Raw genomic sequence first — 22,519 nt, 5'->3', positions numbered from 1 at the left:
TTGGCCGATGGCACAAATTCACATTTTTTTCTTTTCGCAGAGAAGTAAGGATCCAGTCCTAGAGCGAATATCCACACGTAAGCGCTCTCACCCTTTAAGGCGGATCCCTTCTTTGGCTACGCCGCCAACCATAGTTTGGAATGAAGAATGATCATCACCCATTATTGCCGCAACCGCGGTGCATCCCCGCTTAGTAGCGGACGGCAGTGAGTGCGTCGCATCGTAGCATCAAATATACTCTCCCTCCGTGACTCTACCTATGCTCCACAGTCCACCTACTCGTCTTTGAAATTGCCTTACCACGTCTTTTTAATACGGCCTAGAGCCTACACCTCGAACTTTTACGCCTTGAACCGACCATATACATTCACCTTAGCTTCACTGTGTGGTAACGAGTCCACGGCTACTTATCTCCCATGCCACAATAAGGCAGGAATTTATTCGAGGAGTCATGAATTCAGTTAGTTAAGGTAAAATATCTGAAGGCGTCAAGCTTAAAGAATATAAAAAAGCATGAAAGCCAGAAGCTTTGGCTGGAACTGTTACATAATTTACTATGGATCGGAAGGCTATTAAAAACGCATAGACTAACAGTCTATGTAGTGACGGTTGCTCCACGAGAGAATCTATGCTTGGGTCACGCATTTAGCATTTTTATACAACGTAAATGTTATCCGATTATAAATTTTAATAATTTATTTATACTTTATTTATTTTATTTTTATATTACACATTGAAGAAACAAAATATTAGTTACATGATAATTGGCGACATACACAACAGGCGGTCATCGCGCTAGGGGTTTCCGCCTTTAGAATGATTAATATAGTATGGACTTACAAAAGGATCGAAATCCTACATCGAAGCTAATAAAAATTACTTAATAAGTTTTACAGTATAAATAGGGATAGGGATTACGTACATGTAACAAAGTTTTACAAATTGATAATTCATTTATAGTCGAGAACCAAAGAAATCGTTGATATAATACACACGGTTTGACACTAAAAATGTCGAAATCAAATTGTAGGGCCAAATTATTCAACCCACGCGAAACACGCAACAAAAATGAGTATTTGATAGTTACTGCTACCATAAGTAACAAAGAGAGAATTGTGATTCAGTTATTGCTACCATAAGGAACAGATAGTGGGTTAGGATTCCTATGCCGAAAAGATGGTAATATATATAAAATACTTAAACATCAAGCTAATTTTTCTACAAAAGATCAAAGGATAATTAAAGTTTACCCTATCTATGACATGCGCTTGACAGCTTTCAACAACCAATTACTGCAGCCACTCGTTTTAAAAAGCACCTTAACTTACTTATAAAATGTGTTGAATCTATTTTAATCAAATGTAATAATGGTTCAAATGTATTTCAATAAACACGATTATGAAATTGTCTTTTTTAATATCATACCCTGTGGATGTTTGGTAATTAGTATAAAAGTTCTATTGTGGTGAATGTATAGCTTTTATTTCTAACCATTCACTCTGACATATCTTACATTAATTTATTTTTTCTATCGGAATACGACGATAGTAAACAGTTGTTATATATAGTAATCCGTATTTTGAAAATGCTTTTACTTATTATTTTATCTTCAATTATTTCTGTGTAAGTGATAGTAAATGAACTTTACGCCTTTAAAGCTATATAAGCTAACCAATCATGCTGTGCATGAAACTCATAATGAAACAAACTTTTTTCTCGTAATTACTAATTATATGTCCACATAACTATATTATAAATACGGTACACTTTATACTGATATAACTCGTACACTTTAAAACAATAGCGCCAATCTTCGCACGGGAATGATATTTGTTTCATTAAAGTCTTCGTAACATAGACTTTCAGAGATTTAAACTTTTTTTTATTAAGCATATAATTACTGAAAGGTGAATTAATTCACAAAAACTTTAAGATCTACATTAAAACCTAAAAGAAAGCTAGGCACTCATATTTTGATTTACATGGCGATTGGTTACAGGCGTAAAAGCTTTAAAGGGGTGAATATATTTACCTCTGTCAACTTTAAAGCTTTTACACCTATTTTTTCAAAGAAAGGGTGCGTACTGTACATAAGCTATAACACCAAATAAGCTATATTTTCACCACTTTAAAGCTTTAACACCTATTTTTTCAAAGAAAGGGTGCGTACTGTACATAAGCTATAACACCAAATAAGCTATATTTTCACCACTTTAAAGCTTTAACACCTATTTTTTCAAAGAAAGGGTGCGTACTGTACATAAGCTATAACACCAAATAAGCTATATTTTCACCACTTTAAAGCTGTTACATCTATAACCAATGATCCTGTATAAAAAAAAATTATAGTTTTCAATAATGTTTTTAATTGAAGAGGAAGTCAATTTCTGAAAGTTTGGATATAAATAAAGGCAATTTAATTTAATAATTCTGTATATTTTTAAGACTGTAAATCTTTACTCACGACCCCATGAATAGGAACCGTGGCTTGTCTTCACACACGTGTTGTAATACTTAGGGGGCGGACCCTATGATTAAATGGAGTGCTTCTATAAGTTCAATGCACGTTAAATCTATAAATAAAAACGTTTATTCTCTTTTTCGTCACTTTTGTAATTGCTTTTTTAAGAAAAACCTTTAATAGATTAAATTATTCAATTATTAGAAAGAAAACTTACAAATTAGATATGAAATATATTCGAAAAACTGCAACACTGCAACTATAAAAGAACTCGTATAACATCTCTGCAATTAAAACTATTTCATAGTTTTAATAGGTCAATTTAAACAACCGAACGTTATTTTTTTAACAAAACACCAGCGTAAAAAGCAATTGTCCTGTTTTAAAACCGGAAAATACTGTAGATATTTAGCTAGGTTGCTAGAAACTCATTAATAAAAAGTGATTGAAAAGAAAATATGTATAAAATTTTGCAGACTTTTAACAATAATAATATTAAAGACTAGAATTAATCAACATAACATTTTTTTTACAGGATAATCATTTTGTTATAGATGTAAAAGATTTAAAGGGAGGAATGTACAGCTCATTTGACTTCCATTAATATACGCTACACCTTTTAAAATAACAATTGGTTTAATAATAAAGTACGAAAAAGCATGTGCAAAATACAGATTACTGAATATCGAAATAAATTATTGTTTACTATCTTTCCCTGCAGACTTTATAATGCCAGAAGATATTAGCCCGTCGCATTGTAATAGGTAAAATAAATAAATGTAACATCAGGGTAAAACTTTAAATGATTTTGCTCACACATAAGCAATACATTTACCCATTTGATTTTACGGCTATAACCGATCATCCCTAAATTTGTTAAATTAGACAAAATCGTAGAATAATGGCATTTTATTAATAAAGGCTGGATAACATTTTTTGACTAGTGCAGTGAAGAATTCTTTAACAAAAAATTATCACCAATACTAAAAAATAAAAGGATACAGAAAAAACTTATTAGATTAATCAGTGCCTTTTTGCTACTACTATAACTGTTTTGCGCAAATGTTATCAAGATATATCAAAGTGTACATAGTATTACTCGAATAAACCAACCAACATTAGTGAGTTTCAATAGAATTGAAGTATAACGGGTTTAATAACTCAAGTTAAAATAGTGATAGTGAAATGTATTACCGGGTTAGCAGAGCAGTGGGCGAACGCCGGTGCCGGTGCGAGACTGCCGTCGGGCGCCGCCGCCACTGACGGCAGACACGCCCTAACCGCACATGCGCGAAGCTCTACTCCTGAGGTTCTCAGACCTTTATCCTCAAACACCGCTTTCAAAATTTAACTGTTTCCGTTTAAAATTTGCGATCCAGAAGTTGCAACCACGAATCAAGTTTTCGATAAGAAAAACATGAGAATGTTGCTTTTTGCTAATCTCCTTGCGTTGTTTTGAATATGGAATATGGAAGTTTTTATTAGTAACGGTTACTGAGCTTCTTGAAATATTACCTGCCTATATTCATAGATGATCTCAAACTAACATTATATTTGTTTATTATCGAAAGCAGATAAATTTTCGTAAACTCCAATTTTGAACCTCCATTTTTTTCACATGTGACAGTCCGCGGAATTGTGAATCTTTTTGCTCCATTCATAATTTCGACTTCATATTTGCATACGTTTTGACTCATTTTAAGCGACAAAATTTAATTATTTAAGATTCATATAGGAAATTTTTTAATTCTAAATTTAACAGATTATATCTCCTATTGTTGTTGAGCCCACTACCTTTTCGGATAGTAAATGCCTTGGAAGAGCAGGTAAAAATTGTCTTCGGGTCTATATGTATATTTTTGCGTATCAAATAAAATACTTTTTTTTACATTGAAATGCCGGGATGCGAGCACATAATTTCCAAGGTTTGCTATCTTATACCGTTATTTGCAGTGCAGTAATCCTTATCACACATAGGTTCTTTTTTTTTATAAAATCTAACAATAGAAGCTTTTTAAACTTTATCTGGGTTCCTTTTTTAAAAGCTTTTACAGTGCTCATAAAACATTTACTAAATAAGAAATTAAGTCTTAGTTCTATATATTGTATAAGTAAGTGATGAAACGTTTAATTTGTAGTATAACTAGCCACCTCGACAGTTGTAATATCACGAAAAATTTTAACTGCAATCTCCCTGTTCCGAGCGACAATTTGTATAGTAAAAAACGAAACAATATCTAATTACTTAAATAATAAAAGACCGATAGCACTAAAACTAAAAAAAACCTAATATACAAACTATAACAATGTTATCTAGTTTATAGCATTCTTAAATAAATAAAAAATATTTGTAAACAATACACACAGACAATTAAAAAACCAGCAACTGATTGTTATACTTCTAAAAGTGAAATGTTATAGATGCAGATGTGATATATCCATCACAGACAAACAAATGTATTTAATATTCATAATATAACATTTTATACGTGCAAATTTTAAAAATAAACTAATCTTGTTTGATGTTTTTGGACTATCATAGTCCGATAAAAAAATAAATAAAACATATTTCAGAGTGTAGTTATTTTCTTTATTGGTTTGATGTCTTATTCATCAACATTTCAGCCGTAGGACATCGATTGGACATAGGCCTCTATAAAAACCGTCAGTGTATTTCGACGACCTTGTGATCGTGTTTTAATAATGGACAACAATCAAGAAAATATTTTTTCAATGTCAAACACTAAGACTAATATTGTGATGATTACACTTTCATTGTATTGCTTTATGGGACACGATATTTTTTGTTTCGTTGTATCCTAACACGAGTTTTGTTGGTTTGAAATAACATCAAATGTTTAATAGCTAAGAACAGGTTTTTTACTTTGTGCACTGTTTCGGAAAAAAGAGTATTTTTTCTATTTTCCTAATTTTTTTCTTTCCTCACACCTAAAATACGAAAAATTTGCCCAATTGCTGTAGCCATACTTAAGCTTTGCGTTCAGCAGTAAATATAGCGATTATTTTTTACATTATATATAGATCGATAAACATATTAGATATACAATTTCATTAACAACGGGATTATTATTAGGATTTTATGTGTTTGATATCTAAATGTCTGTTCTAATCTAAATACGATGAGATAAGCAAAGTTCAGTAAATACTTCCTCATTTAAAAGAATTCTGTTGAACTAAAAATAGTCACTTCTAATAATAAAAATACTAATAAATACTATATAATAAAAATAAATACAATACACAAAAGAAAACAAAGAAACTAACCCTAATGTGTTTTTTTTTTTCAATTCGTGAAATATTTTTTTTTGTATTTTGATATATTAATTGTGTTATTCTTGTTCTTCTTTTAGTGGTCTTTTATATTTTTTTATTTTAAAGATGTTGGCATTGCAGTTCACTGACCTCCGAGGTCTGTTATTACTCTTTACTAATATGGTCTATTATCTTTATCTCTTTGACGTGACAATACGTTTAATGTTTTTAAAAAAATGCCAAATTGAAAATTCGTTTCTCTAAATCGTGATATATTTTTATTATTGATATAACAATTTAAAAATTACTTTTAATATTAAATTTTGTAATGATATATAATTATTAAATATTTTACGGTAATGTGTCTCAGTATTTTTGTATACCCGGCATCTCTGAAGCCTTGTCAAATAAAATTGTCTGTATCCACAAAATTGCACAAAATATTATACAAACGCCACTCTTCGCAAAGCCGGTCGTAGCAATCTTTGGACTAGAACTATGCCTTGCCGTGAACACCTAAAGGCTTACATGATGACGATGACACCATTCAATGCAATTTGTCGAGAAAGCTTACAACACTATTTGGTATTTTTTGTTGAATTTAACTAATAAGCTAACCAAGGTCGAAAAATAATCATAGATTATTGTATAATTGAACTTTTGTGTTATAAATATTGTTATCAAATTCGTTTATTTTCCTCTGAATAAAATGCTCTACGCTTATCAGAACGAATAATATCGTCACATCCTTTTAGCCAACCTACTGGTTTGAAACATTGTATATAATTGTTTATTATAATACATACGAGAGTTTCGTATCTTACATTTGAAATAGCAAATGTAATTCTTTCTGAACAGTATAAATAACATTAGGATATTCTTCTAATTTCTATGTAGCTTCATATTGTCCGATAAATTCGAAGTAAGTTCGCTATTATAATTTATTAAATCTCTTTCTTTGGGAAGTTTTTTGACCTCTTTCTTAATCCAGTTTACATTTCCCGGTATACCCTGCTATAACACAGGTTTACGCAACCGGCTTCGACGAGTGACTAATTCTAAATCTTCCGGTTCCATGAAGTAACAGAGATATGCGAAAACTATCTATCTGTAGTATATTACAATATTAATAATTCTGTAAAAGATCATTCAAGACATTGTAGAATATGATATAAACGCGACACGGTTCTTAGATCTTTTTGTGTTATTTGTACAATGCTACTGTTATAATAATCCATCGATTTTACTTATTAATAGATGTATTACACAGGGAGATTGTTTATATTTGTAAAAGCTTTAAATGAGTGAATGTATAGCTCATTTGTCAGCAAGAAGTTTTAAAACTTTTTAACCTATTCCCAATCATCCTGTGATCTCTCAGAAACTGTAAGAATACGTCAGGTCAATAGCTGTTAGTTGATACTGCAAGTATAGATAGTAAACAATTAATTTTAATATATAGTAATCCGGATTTCGAATAAAAACTTTTTCATTATTTATAATTTCCGTAACTAATGAGTGTTCGATTAAATGTACCAAACATTAATTGACAGCAAAAGAGCAATACGTACACCTTTTTAAAGCCTTTACGTCTATTACCATTCATCATCATAAAACTCGCAACCATTTCGCAGAAAGACTATTAGATTAAGCTACATTCAAATACACATTGTATTATAAGTTTATTTGATTGTGAAACTTTCATAGCGGTTTTGTAGATATTGTTGCATTATGTCGGGGTTTTATATTTATATAGTATAGACTACATTGACTGTCATATAGTACATAAAAGTTGAGCACAATATGCCCTGGTTTCGAAATAAAAGTTATTACAATGTTACTTAACATTCTGCTTAAATGTTTTCACAGGGTTTATCGGTTCGTGGACAGAAATATTTACATTGTTTTATTCAAAAATTGTCAGTATGCCCGCATATGTAAAGTGAAATCCAACATTTGCAACAAACACATTACTCGAAGCAATGTAAATACAAGATGTTATTAGACACACGGTATATACATGTTCTTACATTTACTATTTTGAATGACTGTAATTTTTTAAACACGTAAATTAGAATTCTAAATAATTTTCCTGGAGTTAGCTACAACCTGCCCTAGCAATTAAACTACGACTCATTGTTGATTTATTGGTCATACTCTATACGATTTATAAATAACGTCTTTTTTGTAAAAATAACTTAAAATCATGAAACTCCATGTTTTTAAGGAAACGTAAAATATGTAATGGTGGCACTATTAAGGAAACAAATACAGCATAAAAATAAGAAAAGCTTTTATAAAAAGCCTTACTGAGATAACGGGTAAATATAATTAAGAATTAATTTTGTTTAAACATTATTTTTTGTTGGTCAAAACTATCCGGAACCGTGTATGTAGCCAGTCAATAATTATAAGATACCACGGGAATGGGCATGAGTCATACACACGTAAAGGTATGTTGAACAAAAGGAACTTCTGAACTTGTGGCACACAAAAAATAACGATGAGTCTAACTCCATAATAACAGATGCATACATTGATAGCATTAGCTAGAGCTATTTCACATTTATAAGAAAAAAAATGTTTCATTTGTAAGTGTTGCAATGAATTCAGATGATATTATAAAATACACTGAAAAAAAACTGTTAATATAAACTACTTTATTAAAAATAATAATAGCTTATCACTAATATAACATGAAAGGTGCAATTATTTTTTCCTAATACGTAAATTATATACTAGCTATTAAATAATAATTCTAAAGTACATCTTTACAAAAGGAATAGTAAAAATATATTCCCAGAAGCCTGTGTCTTGAGAGGCATATTTGACAGTATAATTTATGATAATCCTTTAATTTATTTAATCTTTACATATGTATTGTGTCACAAAAAATAAAGTCATAATTAATCTATGGTATTATTTTATATAGTATTTGATTAATTTTTTAAAATGCTTCAGAAATAATTTAAAAAAACAAGTGACCCAACCATACTTATCCCCAAACTAAACAGATTATTCCAAGCAATATTATTAATAAATGCAACAGATTTATATAAAAAAAAAGTTTGAGGCCAATATATGAGGATAGAGCAATCCTTAGCGTTTATCAATTGATGGATGCAAATATTGGATTTGTTATTCTTTCAACCTCTTAGCAGACAATTTTTTTTTTATAAATAACTTAAGTGAAGCTGAAAATGCTTTTTGAAACTAATAACAATCATTGGTTATTAAGTTATCCTAATATATTAAAATTTTTGTACACATTATTTTTATCAATGGCAATGTTGAAACACCTGGTACTTTGACCACCTTTCCACAAACAGCATAATTTATAATAACAAAAATTATACAATTTGATTTCATTCAAAAGCTAAACTTATTCTGCATCACTGAATGAATGTACTTTTCTTTACCTAATCGACTTAGCTTCTAGATACTTTTCATAAGCAGAGGTTATGGTTGTAGCAATAAATCGTAATGCCTCTTGCAAAAGTGAACTAAAAATTAATAAATACATTCCTAAACTAAAATAGTATCTAGTATTAGTTTCTTACCTTTATGTGCTCTACTACACAGCCTTGTTAGCAAAAAAAGACAGAATACACTATTATTTTAAATATCGTTTAAAACTTTTTTATTAAATAAATCTTATTAATATTTGCCATATTGAAACATTATATGGCCAGCACTCACCTGATTATCAGAGTCATAATAAATAAGAGCCTTCCTGGTTAGAACCAAAAATCTTTTTCTATAATTAACAGGCGTAAAAAGCTTCTTATTCTGAGATCGTTTAACCATGAATGTTTGGCATATTACTTCATCTTCGTCTCTGATAGACATTTCTAAAAACAAAAGGTTATTCTCAAATAACGATAATTATAAACATGTACACTGATAAAATTAACCAATATGTCAATTTAATACCAATTTATGTTCAAATTTTAATAATTTTTTGATACGATATTGTGCAAAAACATAATATAACATTAACTAAACAATCATATATATAATAATATAAAGTACATAATACAAAAAATATTAAAAATCGTAATGTATGCTACTAAATTTCAATGAAGACCATAATTTTGTTCTGTATTTTAATCTATACTGTTCCAAAAACATTTCCCTAAAATTGAATCAGGAAAATACATAATACTACCGGCCACAAGGAGACCGGCTACATAAACCAATAAATGGAAAAACAAATACCTGTCACAATCAGCATATAACCATTATCATTCAATATTAAGAAATATGGACACAAGTCTTATTTAAAATTCCATAAATTAGTCACCCAAACTTAGAACACAACAAACACAATCAACATAACATTAGAGATTAGGAATGAAATAAAACATCCTGACCGTAGAGTAATATGTAAAAATTGAGAACGCAGACAGAGTAAACTTGTTTCTTCGTTAAAGTCACCGCCATCTGTTATATGTAGTTGCTAATCTAAGCGAGGACAAATTCCTTCAATATTTAGTAATTTTTTTTAAAATATTTTTTTTAATAATATTGTGTTTTGTTAGATACAAAATGGTTGAGAAGTATATAACACACAACATAGCTTACGATATTAGACCACTTTAAAAAAAATAGCATCACTATTGTTACAACTTAGTTAAAGATTTAAGGTAATAATGTGTATTGACTTATAATATCGACATATATTAACATTTCACTTTTATAAAAAATTTTTTGGAAGATCTACAAAAGTTCAAATGTTTTTCAACGCCCAATTGCAATAATTTGACTTTCATGCCATTTCTGCACCCATTAAGTACACCACATCATGAATCATTTTAACGGAGCAACTTTAGGAATTTTAACACGAGAATCATCTTTCACAAAAAAGCCAAAGCGTTGGACAAAGTCTGATTGATATGCCAGACTGTTCCTTTTGAATAATATATAACATTTCGAATTGTCCAACAATTAGTATTGGAAACATATGCTCGCAAGCATGTTCATTGCATGTGGACAGGGTCGGACCTTTTTAATTTGGAAGATTTTCCGCGATGACATCCTTTTCTAGAAAAAATTTGAAATTGATATCAACATACATTTTAGGGGAACTTTTGAACTCCTCGTTATTTTAAAATGTTCTCTAAAAACTGTCACTTAAAATTTGTTCTTTTCATGCAACGCTTAAAATCTCTTCACTTGTTGAATAAATCAGTTAAGTAAAAAATAATTTGAAATTCCAAATAGATAATTACATTTGCCAATTATTATATTAATCAAAAACATTGATACCAAAATTCCAGAGCACACGGTCTATTTAGTAAAGCAAAAAAAAAGCAAAATATTATATCCCAGAGAGGACTTCTTAGTCTATTGCCTTTGTCATTACAATTTTTTTTACCAAGAACTATGTTTCGCGTTTGTCAAAATTGATTACCAAATATTTTGGACCCAATTTACAAAGATTAGAAAAAGCATACATGTTTTAATTATTTGAAATCGTTCTCAAGAAGATATTGCCAACAAATAATTTACAAATACACATTTACTTCAATATCACAAAATGTCTTCTGACACCGCTCAAGTTAGTTCCTTACCACTACCGCCAATGCAGTATATAAACTTTTACACTGATGATAACGTACGCAGAAATAGAGCACCTCTGCCACCGCGTCCAATACACGATTCCTATTCAATGTTTGGACATGCTTTTAACGCTGACGATACTATAATAAGATCTTTAGAAAGTCAAGTGAGTATAACATAACTATTAACTTTTACAATATGTTTCTTTGCTTGTGGTTTTATAGTTAAGTTTTTGCAGGGTTTTCGTCGTTTATATCCTATGCATTTTGAAAGAAGACGGGAGTTAAAGAAACTGAATCATTCGTTACTAGTTAATTTTTTAGATCTTTTAGATTTATTGGTTCATTGTCCAGATTCACCGAAAAGAGCAGAAAAGGTCGAAGACTTGAGTCTATTATTTATTCATATTCATCATTTACTCAATGAATTCAGACCCCATCAAGCTAGAGAAACCTTACGGGTGATGATGGAGCTGCAAAAAAGGCAGCGAGTGGAAACTGCAATGAGGTAATATTTTCTGTCTGTATTTGGGGTTGAGTGTGTATAGGCTAATGTAACTATTTTAAATGGTTCAAAGTGTGTTTATCCAGTTTAAAACAGGATTCCATAAAATTGTTTAAAATATGAAATTTCTTAATTTTTTTATTTATAGTACTGTAAATCTTTTTCACTGTTTTGGTATCACAATTATTAAATCAGATTCATAATATTCGCAGAGTTTAGTTATTTATTTGTGTTAGATTATTCTAACACTTGTTTATTTTAGTAGATATTATTTTTTGTCTGTTTTGCTGTCTGAATTAGGGGCCTTGGAAAAAAGTGTTGCTTTCTTAAGTTAAATTCACATACTACATCTTTAACAAGTTTTTATTTCTTATCAACAATATATTCATTTTCATTAGAACATTTTGCCATCTAGTATACAAACTCATTCTGTCAACAGAAACATTACTTACTAGTCCCTGTAATAAATAAACATTGTTACAGTGATTAAAATTTAATATTGTGTCTAGTGTTACATAGAATATAATCAAATTTTAAAATTGGTAGGTTGCTTTTTTAAAAAACATTATTCAATTTGACAATTAATTGAATGCTTAAGTAAACTTAGGTTCAACATAGCCGATTTGTGTACAACTCATTATGTCAACAGAAACATTACTTACTAGTCCCTGTAATAAATAAACATTGTTACAGTGATTAAAATTTAATATTGTGTCTAGTGTTACATAGAATATAATCAAATTTTAAAATTGGTAGGTTGCTTTTTTAAAAAACATTATTCAATTTGACAATTAATTGAATGCTTAAGTAAACTTAGGTTCAACATAGCCGATTTGTGTGCTATTTTGTTTTGGAGAGGGCTTCTCTGAATATATTTTGGGACTCTATTTGTGAGTCTAATGCAGGACTATGCTGAGTAGCAATTCCATTGAAGTCTGAGTTAGAACTAACTAAACCCTCAAGTTAACAATATTGTTATTTTCAAATGAAACCAAATGATTATATGATCTTTAATAAAGCTTGCTTTATTAACTAATTGTTTAAGAAATGAATTTTCTTATAATCCATCTGTTGCATTTATAACTAGTTTGCAAAATTGTTGATCATGATAACTTGATACTTGAGATTAGGTTTATATGTATTTGACTATTTAGTGTGATTTTAACAATGGTTAAATCCAAAGTGGTGGAACTTTGGTATTTATATTATATGTAATTCATATAAAATGTAAAACAAGAATTAATAATGGGATCTAACATTACTAAAAAGGTTTTATTTAAAATATCTTGAGATGGATTTTTATATTAATATAGAAATATAAATGTTAAACATATGGATTTGACTGACCTGCTTAGCATTTTGAAAAATGATTTTTCCTAAGTAATTATTACAAAGTGATTTTGTTTAGAATTCTTTATTTAATTTACAAAATATTTATGGAATTTCCGTAATATTATAACTAACTTTACAATTTGATTAGTTTTCTTACATTTTGTAAGACTAAAATGGCTGAAATATTTAATTTTGAAAGCTAATTTTCAAACAACAATCAGTTGTTTACACTATGTGAATAATTTGTAGCATTTTATGACCCATATTATTTTATTATTATAAAACTTTTTAAATAATATCTATTCATACTTGATAATTTTTTGTGTTTAAATTTAAAATAAAATCTCAATGTGTGTATTACCATTAAAATTTTTAATTATATTTCAGATTTCAGAAACACCTTGACAAAGTTCAAGATATTCTCCAAAATGCACTCCAAAGTTTACCAGATCAAAATGAAATTGAAACAAACTTTAAAGTACCTATGGAGATATTTGAACAAATGGATTGCAGCCCTAGTGATAGTGCGAATGTAGATTCATATTCTGAACTAGACCGTCTAATGTGTAATATTGTTGATAACATGAGATAAACATTTTTTGTTAGACAGTAAAACTATAAATTAAGATACTTAAAATAAATTGTGTATGCTGGTAATAATAAATAATTTTGCTACATTTTTGAAAAGTCCACCATTGAACTTTTCTATTTTGGAAAACCTATGAGTCCTTTATTAAAAATCTATATAGTATCATGTGATTTAAAACAAAGGTATTAGGTGTGGGCCTGGGTTTAAATCAGTGACTACCTTCTTATTAGGTTTGTTTTACATGAAATGTGGGCTGTAGCATGCACTATAGCTACTATCTATTGAGTAGAAACCTATCATATTGATCTCAGATTTAATAATTTTATGTTCAAAAGGTATCAGAAAACAATGAAACATATGTACTATAAATCATTTTTATTTAAATAATATTATGGAGAAATATATAATCTTCTTGAGAAGTCCTGGCTGGTAACGAAAAAAATTTACACTAGTTATCTGAAATAGAAACCATTTTCGAAAAAGTTTGAAATCAGCTTTGTCTTCATACTCCAATGTAGGTGAGAAAGCTATAAAAAAGAATTCATTTATTAAATAATTAAAGACCATACTTACATGTAACCTTATGCTGCTCGAACACCCATAAGTAGTATATAATTGAATTGACAAATATAAAACTTGTTTCATCTACAGCAATTACTTACGCAATGAGAGGTGACGTTACATCTGCATATCTGCTGGAAGTCTTCTGGATTGCCTTGGATAACCTAAGTATAATACAATATACTTACTTTGACCAGAACTTAATTTAGGAAACAGCTTATCGGCCATCAAATAGATACCTGAAGAAATTAAACTTATTTTTACTGCTACTGGAGAATCTGAAAAGAAACAAGACTCCAAACAACCCAGACTAAACTCTATACCTTCAATATCAATAAGAAATTTCGTCATGTTGATATTTCAACATTCTGTAAATATTTTATACTTCTTTATTATCTTGTGATGTTAAATTACAGAAACATTCATCAATAATATTGTAGAAATTCTTTAATGAAAACAGGTCAATTCTTATATGGCAGTTTTCATTATTTGTTGTTTCCATAAATTGCATCTTAGTAAAGTTTTTTTGATTTAATAGTTATTCCGTCTTTTAAATGGAACGCCGTTATTACGGAAATCCCTTCTACCGTAACCCCCTCTTCCCCTCCCCGAAAAATTTCCAGTAAATCGTCCACTATTGTTTAATCGTGAACTGTACTTTCCCGATGGTGGTGTGTACATTTTTAAATTCCTATCACCACTTCGAGGTCTTTTTTCTGGAGATTCATTTTTGTCTCCATTGTCAAAAGTTATAGGTCGGTGACGTTTTGGTCCAGATGTCTCATCTTTGTCATTTGGTGTGACAGTCTTAACCTGAAATAATTAAAAATTGTATGATAAGAATAGATATACAAAAAGATATTCAAAAACATCTAATAATAAACAAACCTCTTTTTCTGTCTTTTTGGTCTGGAATGACAACTGAACTTTGCTTTTAAAGCTGGGGGGTGTTCGAAATATATCTCTAATGAGAGTGTTGATATTAGAAGTCGTATTTAGTGCTGCTATTTTTAATTTATTCTCTTCAGATGTATCATTTGACGTTTTCTTGCTCTGTAGATTGGAAGAAATAGCAATATTAAAAAATTAACATTATTACTTTGTAACAAATTAAAGCATAAATTAAAGTGAAAGATGTTAATGAGTGTTTCATCTATTAAGAAGTAAAATTATTCAAGATGACTTACTTCGGTCACTTCTTTTAATTTCTTTATATATCCTTGAGTCAATCTTGCTGTGTACTGAAGTCTTAAACGAAGAGCCTTGAGTCTGGCAGGGTTAGCACTGAGAACTTCTGGTGATTTGCGACACAAAGAATGTAATGCAAAGAGAGCACATTCAACATGTGAAAATTGTAACAATGGCTCTGTGCCTGTTTTAGTTTCTTCGGTTTTACCAGTTATATTTTCAGGTTTCTCTTTTTCACCTTCAACTTCAATGGGTGCTTCAGGTAAGTAGTTCTGTTAAAGACAAACATTCAGATGTAAGTAAAATTTACGCTGTGGTATAGTATGATATGGTAATATATTTTTAAAAGGAGCTTTTAACTTTGATGGAATTATGATGACAATATTTACTTTTAGCGATCAAGATGTTAGGAAAAATTAACTTTTAGCAGGTTAGTTGAAACCTCTAAGCTTACACAGAAATCAGAGGCAACCATACTTTTATGGCACTGAGGCAGACATACTGTGAATGTTCCTGTTGATGTGCATACAACAATCCAACTTGAGTGTACCCAAAAGAGCTCAATTCTTTGATTGGTTACTATTTACAACCTCATAATGTGCAACAACAAAAAGATTGAAAAGTCCTTTGTTATTAATGCCTAATTTCAAAAATTTAAATAAAACAAAGTTTCTGTTCTAATTACAGGATGTTACTGTTTTTTGATACAACATAAATAATTAACATCAAACAACATTTCTGATAAAAAGTTATCTTTAGAAAAGAATGACAAAGTGGAGTTTTAAGAAAGACTTGTTGTTAAAATTAAGAAATGTATATAATTAAGAGGATTCAACAATGAATTCTTTTATCTTTATTAAATATTATAAATTAAAAAAACTTGAGGTATTTACCATTAATACATCATAAACTGTGTCTACTTTGCTCTGTAAGTTTTCTAAATCTCCACAAAATTCAGTCATCTCGGCAAATATCTTTAATAATTCCAATTTTGTGTCACTTCCCTCTGCCGCATTTATATCATTCCATTTCTTCAAAATTAGATCACAAAAAAAATTCACGAATTGAGTAGACTCTACTTGCATCTGTTGAAAAGAATCAGAATTTTACAAAAATAACATTAACATTCATTCATATGTCACGAGAAGAATAACTGAAGAACCTGATTTGATAGAAGTGAATTAAAATTTAGTGAAAATGGCATTCTTCAATCTGATTACATACTGAAAATACCAAATGTGCCCTGATTTGATTTGAAGAAGCAAAGACAAACTGTTCAAATTTTTTAATATTCAGTGATAGCTTTTACAAATTAATAGTCTTTGTCCAGTAGTAGGTTTATTTTGTGATTAAATTCAACTTAATTGTTTAAAGTTAAATTACAGCTAGTATGTAGTATATGATATATTGTAAATAGAATAAGTTAATTAAAAAAAAACTCACAGAAAATAAGGGCAGAGCATGTTGTGAGCACTGTATAACTCTGTCTACATATTCAGGATCTTCAGGGTGCCAGTCATCCCCTGAAAATGCCAAAGCTGCCACAAGCTGCGCTAATTCTTTTTTTCCTGCTGGTGTTTTACCTAGACGAGACCATGTCAGTAATTCCATGATGTGTTCAAATTCTTCTGCAACAACATCCTGAAAACACAATTTTGTTGTGTCTAACTTATGTTCATAGAATATTTTTCCACCTGATTATATTTTTGAGGGTTAACTTGGTAACTATACATTTTATCACTTGATTTAATTTTGACATTGGCCTACTCTTTTTTAATGAGACATTTTATAATTTAAAAAATGACCAGTTAAGCAAAAAATAAACTTTTACACTAAAACCAAAAAAATGAAATACAGTTAGGCAGAACTTTTGCCCAACAATAGAACATGGCTGATTAATAAGAGTATTATTTATTAAAAGAAATTTGCAATATATATATATAAGATAAATATTAATTTATTCAAAAAGTTTCTGTTACATTACATACCTCTAAGATTTTCTTGCATTCAACAATAATTAATTCTTCTGCCTCTTTGTTGATTATTTCTCTGCCAAGTTGTTTTACCTTTGTTGCCAAAAATTTTATACATCTTTCTCTAACTATTTCATTGGTTACTTCATTGTCTGTACTCTGGTGTATTTGAGAGAACAATCCTGTTAAGGCTCCTTTTGGATCACTATTTATAATAGCCAATAATGAATTTGTGACAACATTTATTTCAGTAACATCATCAGATTGTAAAAGTTGAGCCAATATATCTGCAATCCTTTGTGTATGTTCTTTGTTTGTTTTGCACATTGTTGGCAAATCTTTAATAGCTTGCTTACGGATCTAGAAAATTATTTATTGATTAATATAACTCATGAATAAAACAGTTACTTTAACTTTTTAAAATAACTTCATTTAAGGCATGTACTAAACCCTTTGCACCCATATTTTATGTTATTATTAGGGGTAGCCGAAAATAATGGCACTTTCTTAAGTTAAATTCACATGAGTATGTTTTTACTAGGTTATTATTTCCAATCATCAATACATTCATGTTCGTTATCAACAAATTTTTGCCATCTAGTATACAAATTTTCAGGAGTGGAAAAAATCAATCAATTTTTCTGGTCCCCCTAATATATTACCCGCAACTAGAAGCAATTAAAATGAAAAGATAAACTAATTTTTGGTTTATAAACACAAACTTTATGATTTAAATAAAAAAAAGTTACAATGAAACATTTTGTTTTGGTTCTTAAGTAAAAACTGAAATTTATAGCGTCCATAGTAGAGCTCTTGAGTTTAGTGATAAACTTTAAAAGATGCTGCTGCTAAGTCTTAGAGCTGTTTAATGGATTCAGGCGTTACATTGCGGAAGTCCATCCTAAATAAGAAAGGACCAATATCTAGCCACCTCCGCACATGCAGTGGTTGTCGTGCATGAAAGTGCACCGCCCGCCAGCTCGCTCGTAAATGCGCATGCGACAGACAATGCCAACTACTACAAACACTCGGTGTTTAGCACTAATCGGTGTAACAACTCCTGAAGATGCCCCGTGGAGGGGTGAAACACGTGTTGAGTGAATTTACGGTGGCGGTTGTATAGTTGGCATTGTCTGTCGCATGCGCATTTACGAGCGGGCTGGCGGGAGGTGCACTTTCATGCACGACAACCACTGCATGTGCGGAGGTGGCTAGATATTGGTCCTTTCTTATCTTTGAGCTGTGTTCCACAATGTTCCTTACTTACGGCACACTAAAATCTTTCCAAGAATTTCAGAGGACACCAGAAGCTAAATTTGAGAGACGAGTGAATGTGACATGCCACTGTCTTTAATACAAAATATGTACAATGAAAAATTATAAAATTTCAATTTATTAATTTTTACTGCAGCACACGTGTACCTGACCTATGGCACACCAGTTATGGAGCACTGTACTAGAGTACAATGTTATATACTTATTAATTCTTATTACTTTTATTAAATTTAATATTAAAAGTGAAAATTTTTTGTCAACACGTTTTTTTAAGATATAAAATACAAATATACAGAAACCTCCATGGAGACACGATTTGATGTTAAATTTCATATTTAATCATAGAATAAAATAGTTCTAAAGAATCTCTTTAAATTGTGTGGATTTTCTTACACTATTTATTTCTTCATTATTTAGTAACTCAAAGGTAATATTTATCTTCGCATGATTAAAGTTTCAGATGTCTATGCAATTTCTTAAGTCTTTCTTAAGGGCTAAAATTTAATTCAGTTAATTTGTTTCCATATATTTTAAACTGTATATGTTTTTAATGTTAACAGCTTTAATTACAGAATAAAATTAAATTATTAGGAAATTGCATAGGATGAAGTTGAGGAACTAATATTTGAGTGACACATTACTAGTTCATTAACTACCAAGTATCTTAATCATAAAACCATTGTTATTGGTATACTTAAAAAAAATGTTGAAACTGAATATAAATAAATGAACTAACCATTTTAGTGTAAGGTGTGACTAACCTATAAAATTGCATTAGTGAAATTAACTACTATACTTACAGCAACATCATCATCTTCACATAGATCGAATTGAGCCTCTATAGCTTGTTCAGCAAGATTAGGGAAGCTACTAAAAAATTTCGCAATGAACTGTGACGCTAAGCGTTTTTCTTTATCAGACCCCTTTACTGCAGCTAATATCTCCAAATACTCCTTTTCATGCTAAAAGTAAGATTACTTCATATTATAACCGATAAACAACCAATAGTTAGTAATGAAATATATTCAAGTTACCTTAGAGATATCATCTTTCGCATCCGCGAGAATTCCATAATTTTGATAAAGTTTCTCAATAGTAGACATTTTGTATTGAAATTTGTGTCACACCAAATTAATGTAGTAAATTTAATATATATTAGTAATTATTAAAGCCCACGCAACTAAAATAAAACGTTTAATATAGATAAATATTGACAGAAACCGACGCGCACACCTTTTACAAAAGGAATGTCTTCTTTACCATAACCAAAAACTATGCTTTAATTTAAACAATGTTGCCAATTTTTTGTTTGCCAAATTATTTATCGAAATGAAAAAAAAGTTATGAGTTTATTGACTATACGTGATTTAATTTTGTAACTGTGTTTTTAATAAGCAAAATCTTTTAATCAATCTTTCTGAAAATTATTTAAACAGTTGACCACATCATGTTCACAATTAACTTGAAAAGATTTATTTTACTATTTACAATTTTTTTATATTATTTTTTTTTTTGTAAACGATTAGTATTATTTAGAAATTTAATAAATTATTGGTAGGTACTATTGATTGGACAAATCTTACGGAACATTATAAAATAATCTTATTTCAAAACAAAAAGACGAAATCATTAATATAAGTATAAGTGATGAATAAAGCTTACGATGAATATAAATTTTAATATTTTAGCTTTCAGCTTTCATTTTAGCTCTTTCTCTTAATTTGTTCTTTCTATTCATTATTTGTTCTTTTTGTTTGGGAGGAATAATATTTATGAATAAAACTAAATTTTTTTTAACAAAAAGTAGTAATTTTTAATCGAAATTTATGCTTTCTTTTAAAGAACTAATAAAGTATGCCGCTTACACAGCCAGAATGTGTATAACATTTAAAATGTATAGCAGTTATTTTATGTTAATCAATCTCTATTACATAATTGAATTTGAACGCTTAAATTAATTTTAAATGAACAAAGTAGAGATTTGATTACATTTTTATTTTAAACAACCATAGTTTATCGAATTAATACAAGCCTGTTTCGAAAATGGGTGACAAAGTTAAAACGATTTTCATGGCAGCGAAGAATTTAGCTTTTTTAAAGATTTTCATCGAAAAAATACCACGCAATTCCAATGTTAAAGAAGAGTTGAGAGATATCTGTTTGAAGCACAAACGAGCCTGTCTGTGTTATGTTGTAAAACCAGCGGCTGTTAGTTCCGAACGCTTTGTGGCCTATTCATTGTCTCTTTAACTTGCCAATCTGGGTTATATCATGTATTTTCGTTTGTCAACGAATCTCCTCATTCCTGATGTCATTTCACAGTAAAATTCCGATCACACACCTCTCAATGACTCGTTAAGCGGGTGTGTTCTTGTACGTACCAATACCAGTACAAGAAATATAATAAATCTATTACTATACATACGTATATATGAAATATTCCCTTTTTATTTACTAATCACGATATCTTTATTAATAACTTAAATTAAAATTATTAATCATTTTGGATATAGTTTTAATTAAATGTAAAACATTAAATTTAAGTGCATGACATAGAAATAAATTTAGTTACAATACTTATTGTGTGTTATGATATCTATACAACATTTAGATTAGTTTATTTAATTAATTTATTTATTTAATATTCTTTATTGTACAAGTTAAGATACATTTAATAAGTTTTACAATAATATACAAAAAAGTACAATGGGCGGTCTTTTCACACAAGGTTTTCAACAATCTCTTACAGACAACCATAGTATGAAAAAGTTAAAAGTACTAATAATGGGTAGTTTACGTGTACAAAAAATACATATTTACAAACAAACGAACATGAACATACATAGATATACATACTTAAACATACATACATACGTACATAACATATATACTTATAATAAATAAGGTTTAATACATATTATAAATATAATGATTGGTATACTATCAATATATATAGTATACTAATACTCCTTTCCGATCTCCGTTTTTCGTACGCCGCCGTGCCCAGTGGAGTAAATGGTTTTGCACTATATAGGTTACTTTATTTTTAAAACCTATTTAACAATTGTGGAATACAATGTTTGTTTTAAATTTCATTTTAAAATTCTTGTGTTTAAAATGGAAACTGAATTTTATAGGGTCCGATAATTTTCAGTACTTCTAGTAAAATCTAAATGTCATAAGAACTGTAATTGCATGTGTAGAGGCTTTTAAGTTTTACACTCACCCTGTGTGTAAGCGTTAACTCTGAAATATTAATTTTTCTATTGGAATGCGACAGACCGTTAACTTTTCAACAATAATTAATTTTAATTCGTAGTAATGATTAATAAACTATTTATTATTTCTGGTTTTAGAAATTTCATTGATCAGATTGATTTTTAGATACGGAGTACCATACATTAATTGACAAAGCACTTTAAAGCTTTTACGTCTGCAACCAATCACTCTGTTTACAAAATTACATAGTTTATTTTAAATTGAATGAGCAGTTTGTTAATTCATTATTTCATTTTGTTAAAAAAATTCTTAGCCTGCTTTAAACCTACTTGTATTATGAATAATGCATTTATAATACGAGTAGGTTTAAATAATGGCAATGCACTACATATTTTAGGACTACGAAAAAAAGACAAGTAATTTGTTAAAAAGAAAAAGGGGATACGAATTTTAAATAATAAAAAATTTAAACTAATTTAGTGTGAGACATGCATAAAAAAAGTATTTTAAAATATTAAACACATTTTATAATAATGTATGCGTCGGGAATAAACATTTTTATATCTGTTTACTAATGATGGA

At 29.3% G+C, this 22,519-nt stretch overlaps 3 protein-coding genes across 3 annotated transcripts in view; 1 reads left to right on the top strand and 2 right to left on the bottom strand.

Annotated features, from left to right (window-relative positions):
• The window catches only part of Btk (tyrosine-protein kinase Btk29A), a 36,148-nt gene extending 26,085 nt beyond the window's left edge, over window positions 1–10,063 (bottom strand). The window contains exons 1-2 of the mRNA XM_068771440.1: window positions 9,953–10,063; window positions 9,434–9,585 (exon numbers count right to left, since the gene is read on the bottom strand). Coding sequence (XP_068627541.1) covers window positions 9,434–9,585; window positions 9,953–9,968 — 168 coding nt within the window. The 5' untranslated portion in view covers window positions 9,969–10,063. The remainder of the gene's footprint in view (window positions 1–9,433; window positions 9,586–9,952) is intronic.
• Window positions 10,064–11,117: 1,054 nt separating this feature from the next.
• On the top strand, window positions 11,118–13,817 carry MED7 (mediator complex subunit 7). Its single transcript, XM_068771874.1, has 3 exons — window positions 11,118–11,462; window positions 11,535–11,803; window positions 13,520–13,817. The coding sequence occupies exons 1-3, from the start codon at window positions 11,274–11,276 to the stop codon at window positions 13,722–13,724; spliced, it is 663 nt and encodes a 220-aa protein (XP_068627975.1). The 5' UTR covers window positions 11,118–11,273; the 3' UTR covers window positions 13,725–13,817.
• A 264-nt stretch (window positions 13,818–14,081) lies between these two features.
• cass (cassowary) lies at window positions 14,082–19,968 on the bottom strand. The gene is made up of 8 exons (XM_068771642.1): window positions 19,753–19,968; window positions 19,519–19,680; window positions 17,459–17,803; window positions 16,914–17,111; window positions 16,364–16,555; window positions 15,470–15,742; window positions 15,171–15,335; window positions 14,082–15,095 (listed from the first exon to the last, which is right to left on the bottom strand). The coding sequence occupies exons 1-8, from the start codon at window positions 19,819–19,821 to the stop codon at window positions 14,814–14,816; spliced, it is 1,686 nt and encodes a 561-aa protein (XP_068627743.1). The 5' UTR covers window positions 19,822–19,968; the 3' UTR covers window positions 14,082–14,813.
• Window positions 19,969–22,519: the final 2,551 nt, after the last annotated feature.

Source organism: Battus philenor, unplaced genomic scaffold (genome assembly GCF_028537555.1).
Source record: "Battus philenor isolate CCGP_79_NKW_IND1 unplaced genomic scaffold, ilBatPhil1.0.hap1 SCAF_4, whole genome shotgun sequence".
Lineage (NCBI taxonomy): Eukaryota > Metazoa > Arthropoda > Insecta > Lepidoptera > Papilionidae > Battus > Battus philenor.
The sequence above is the reverse complement of the archived record's forward strand: the minus strand, read 5'-3'. Positions and strand labels throughout refer to the sequence as shown.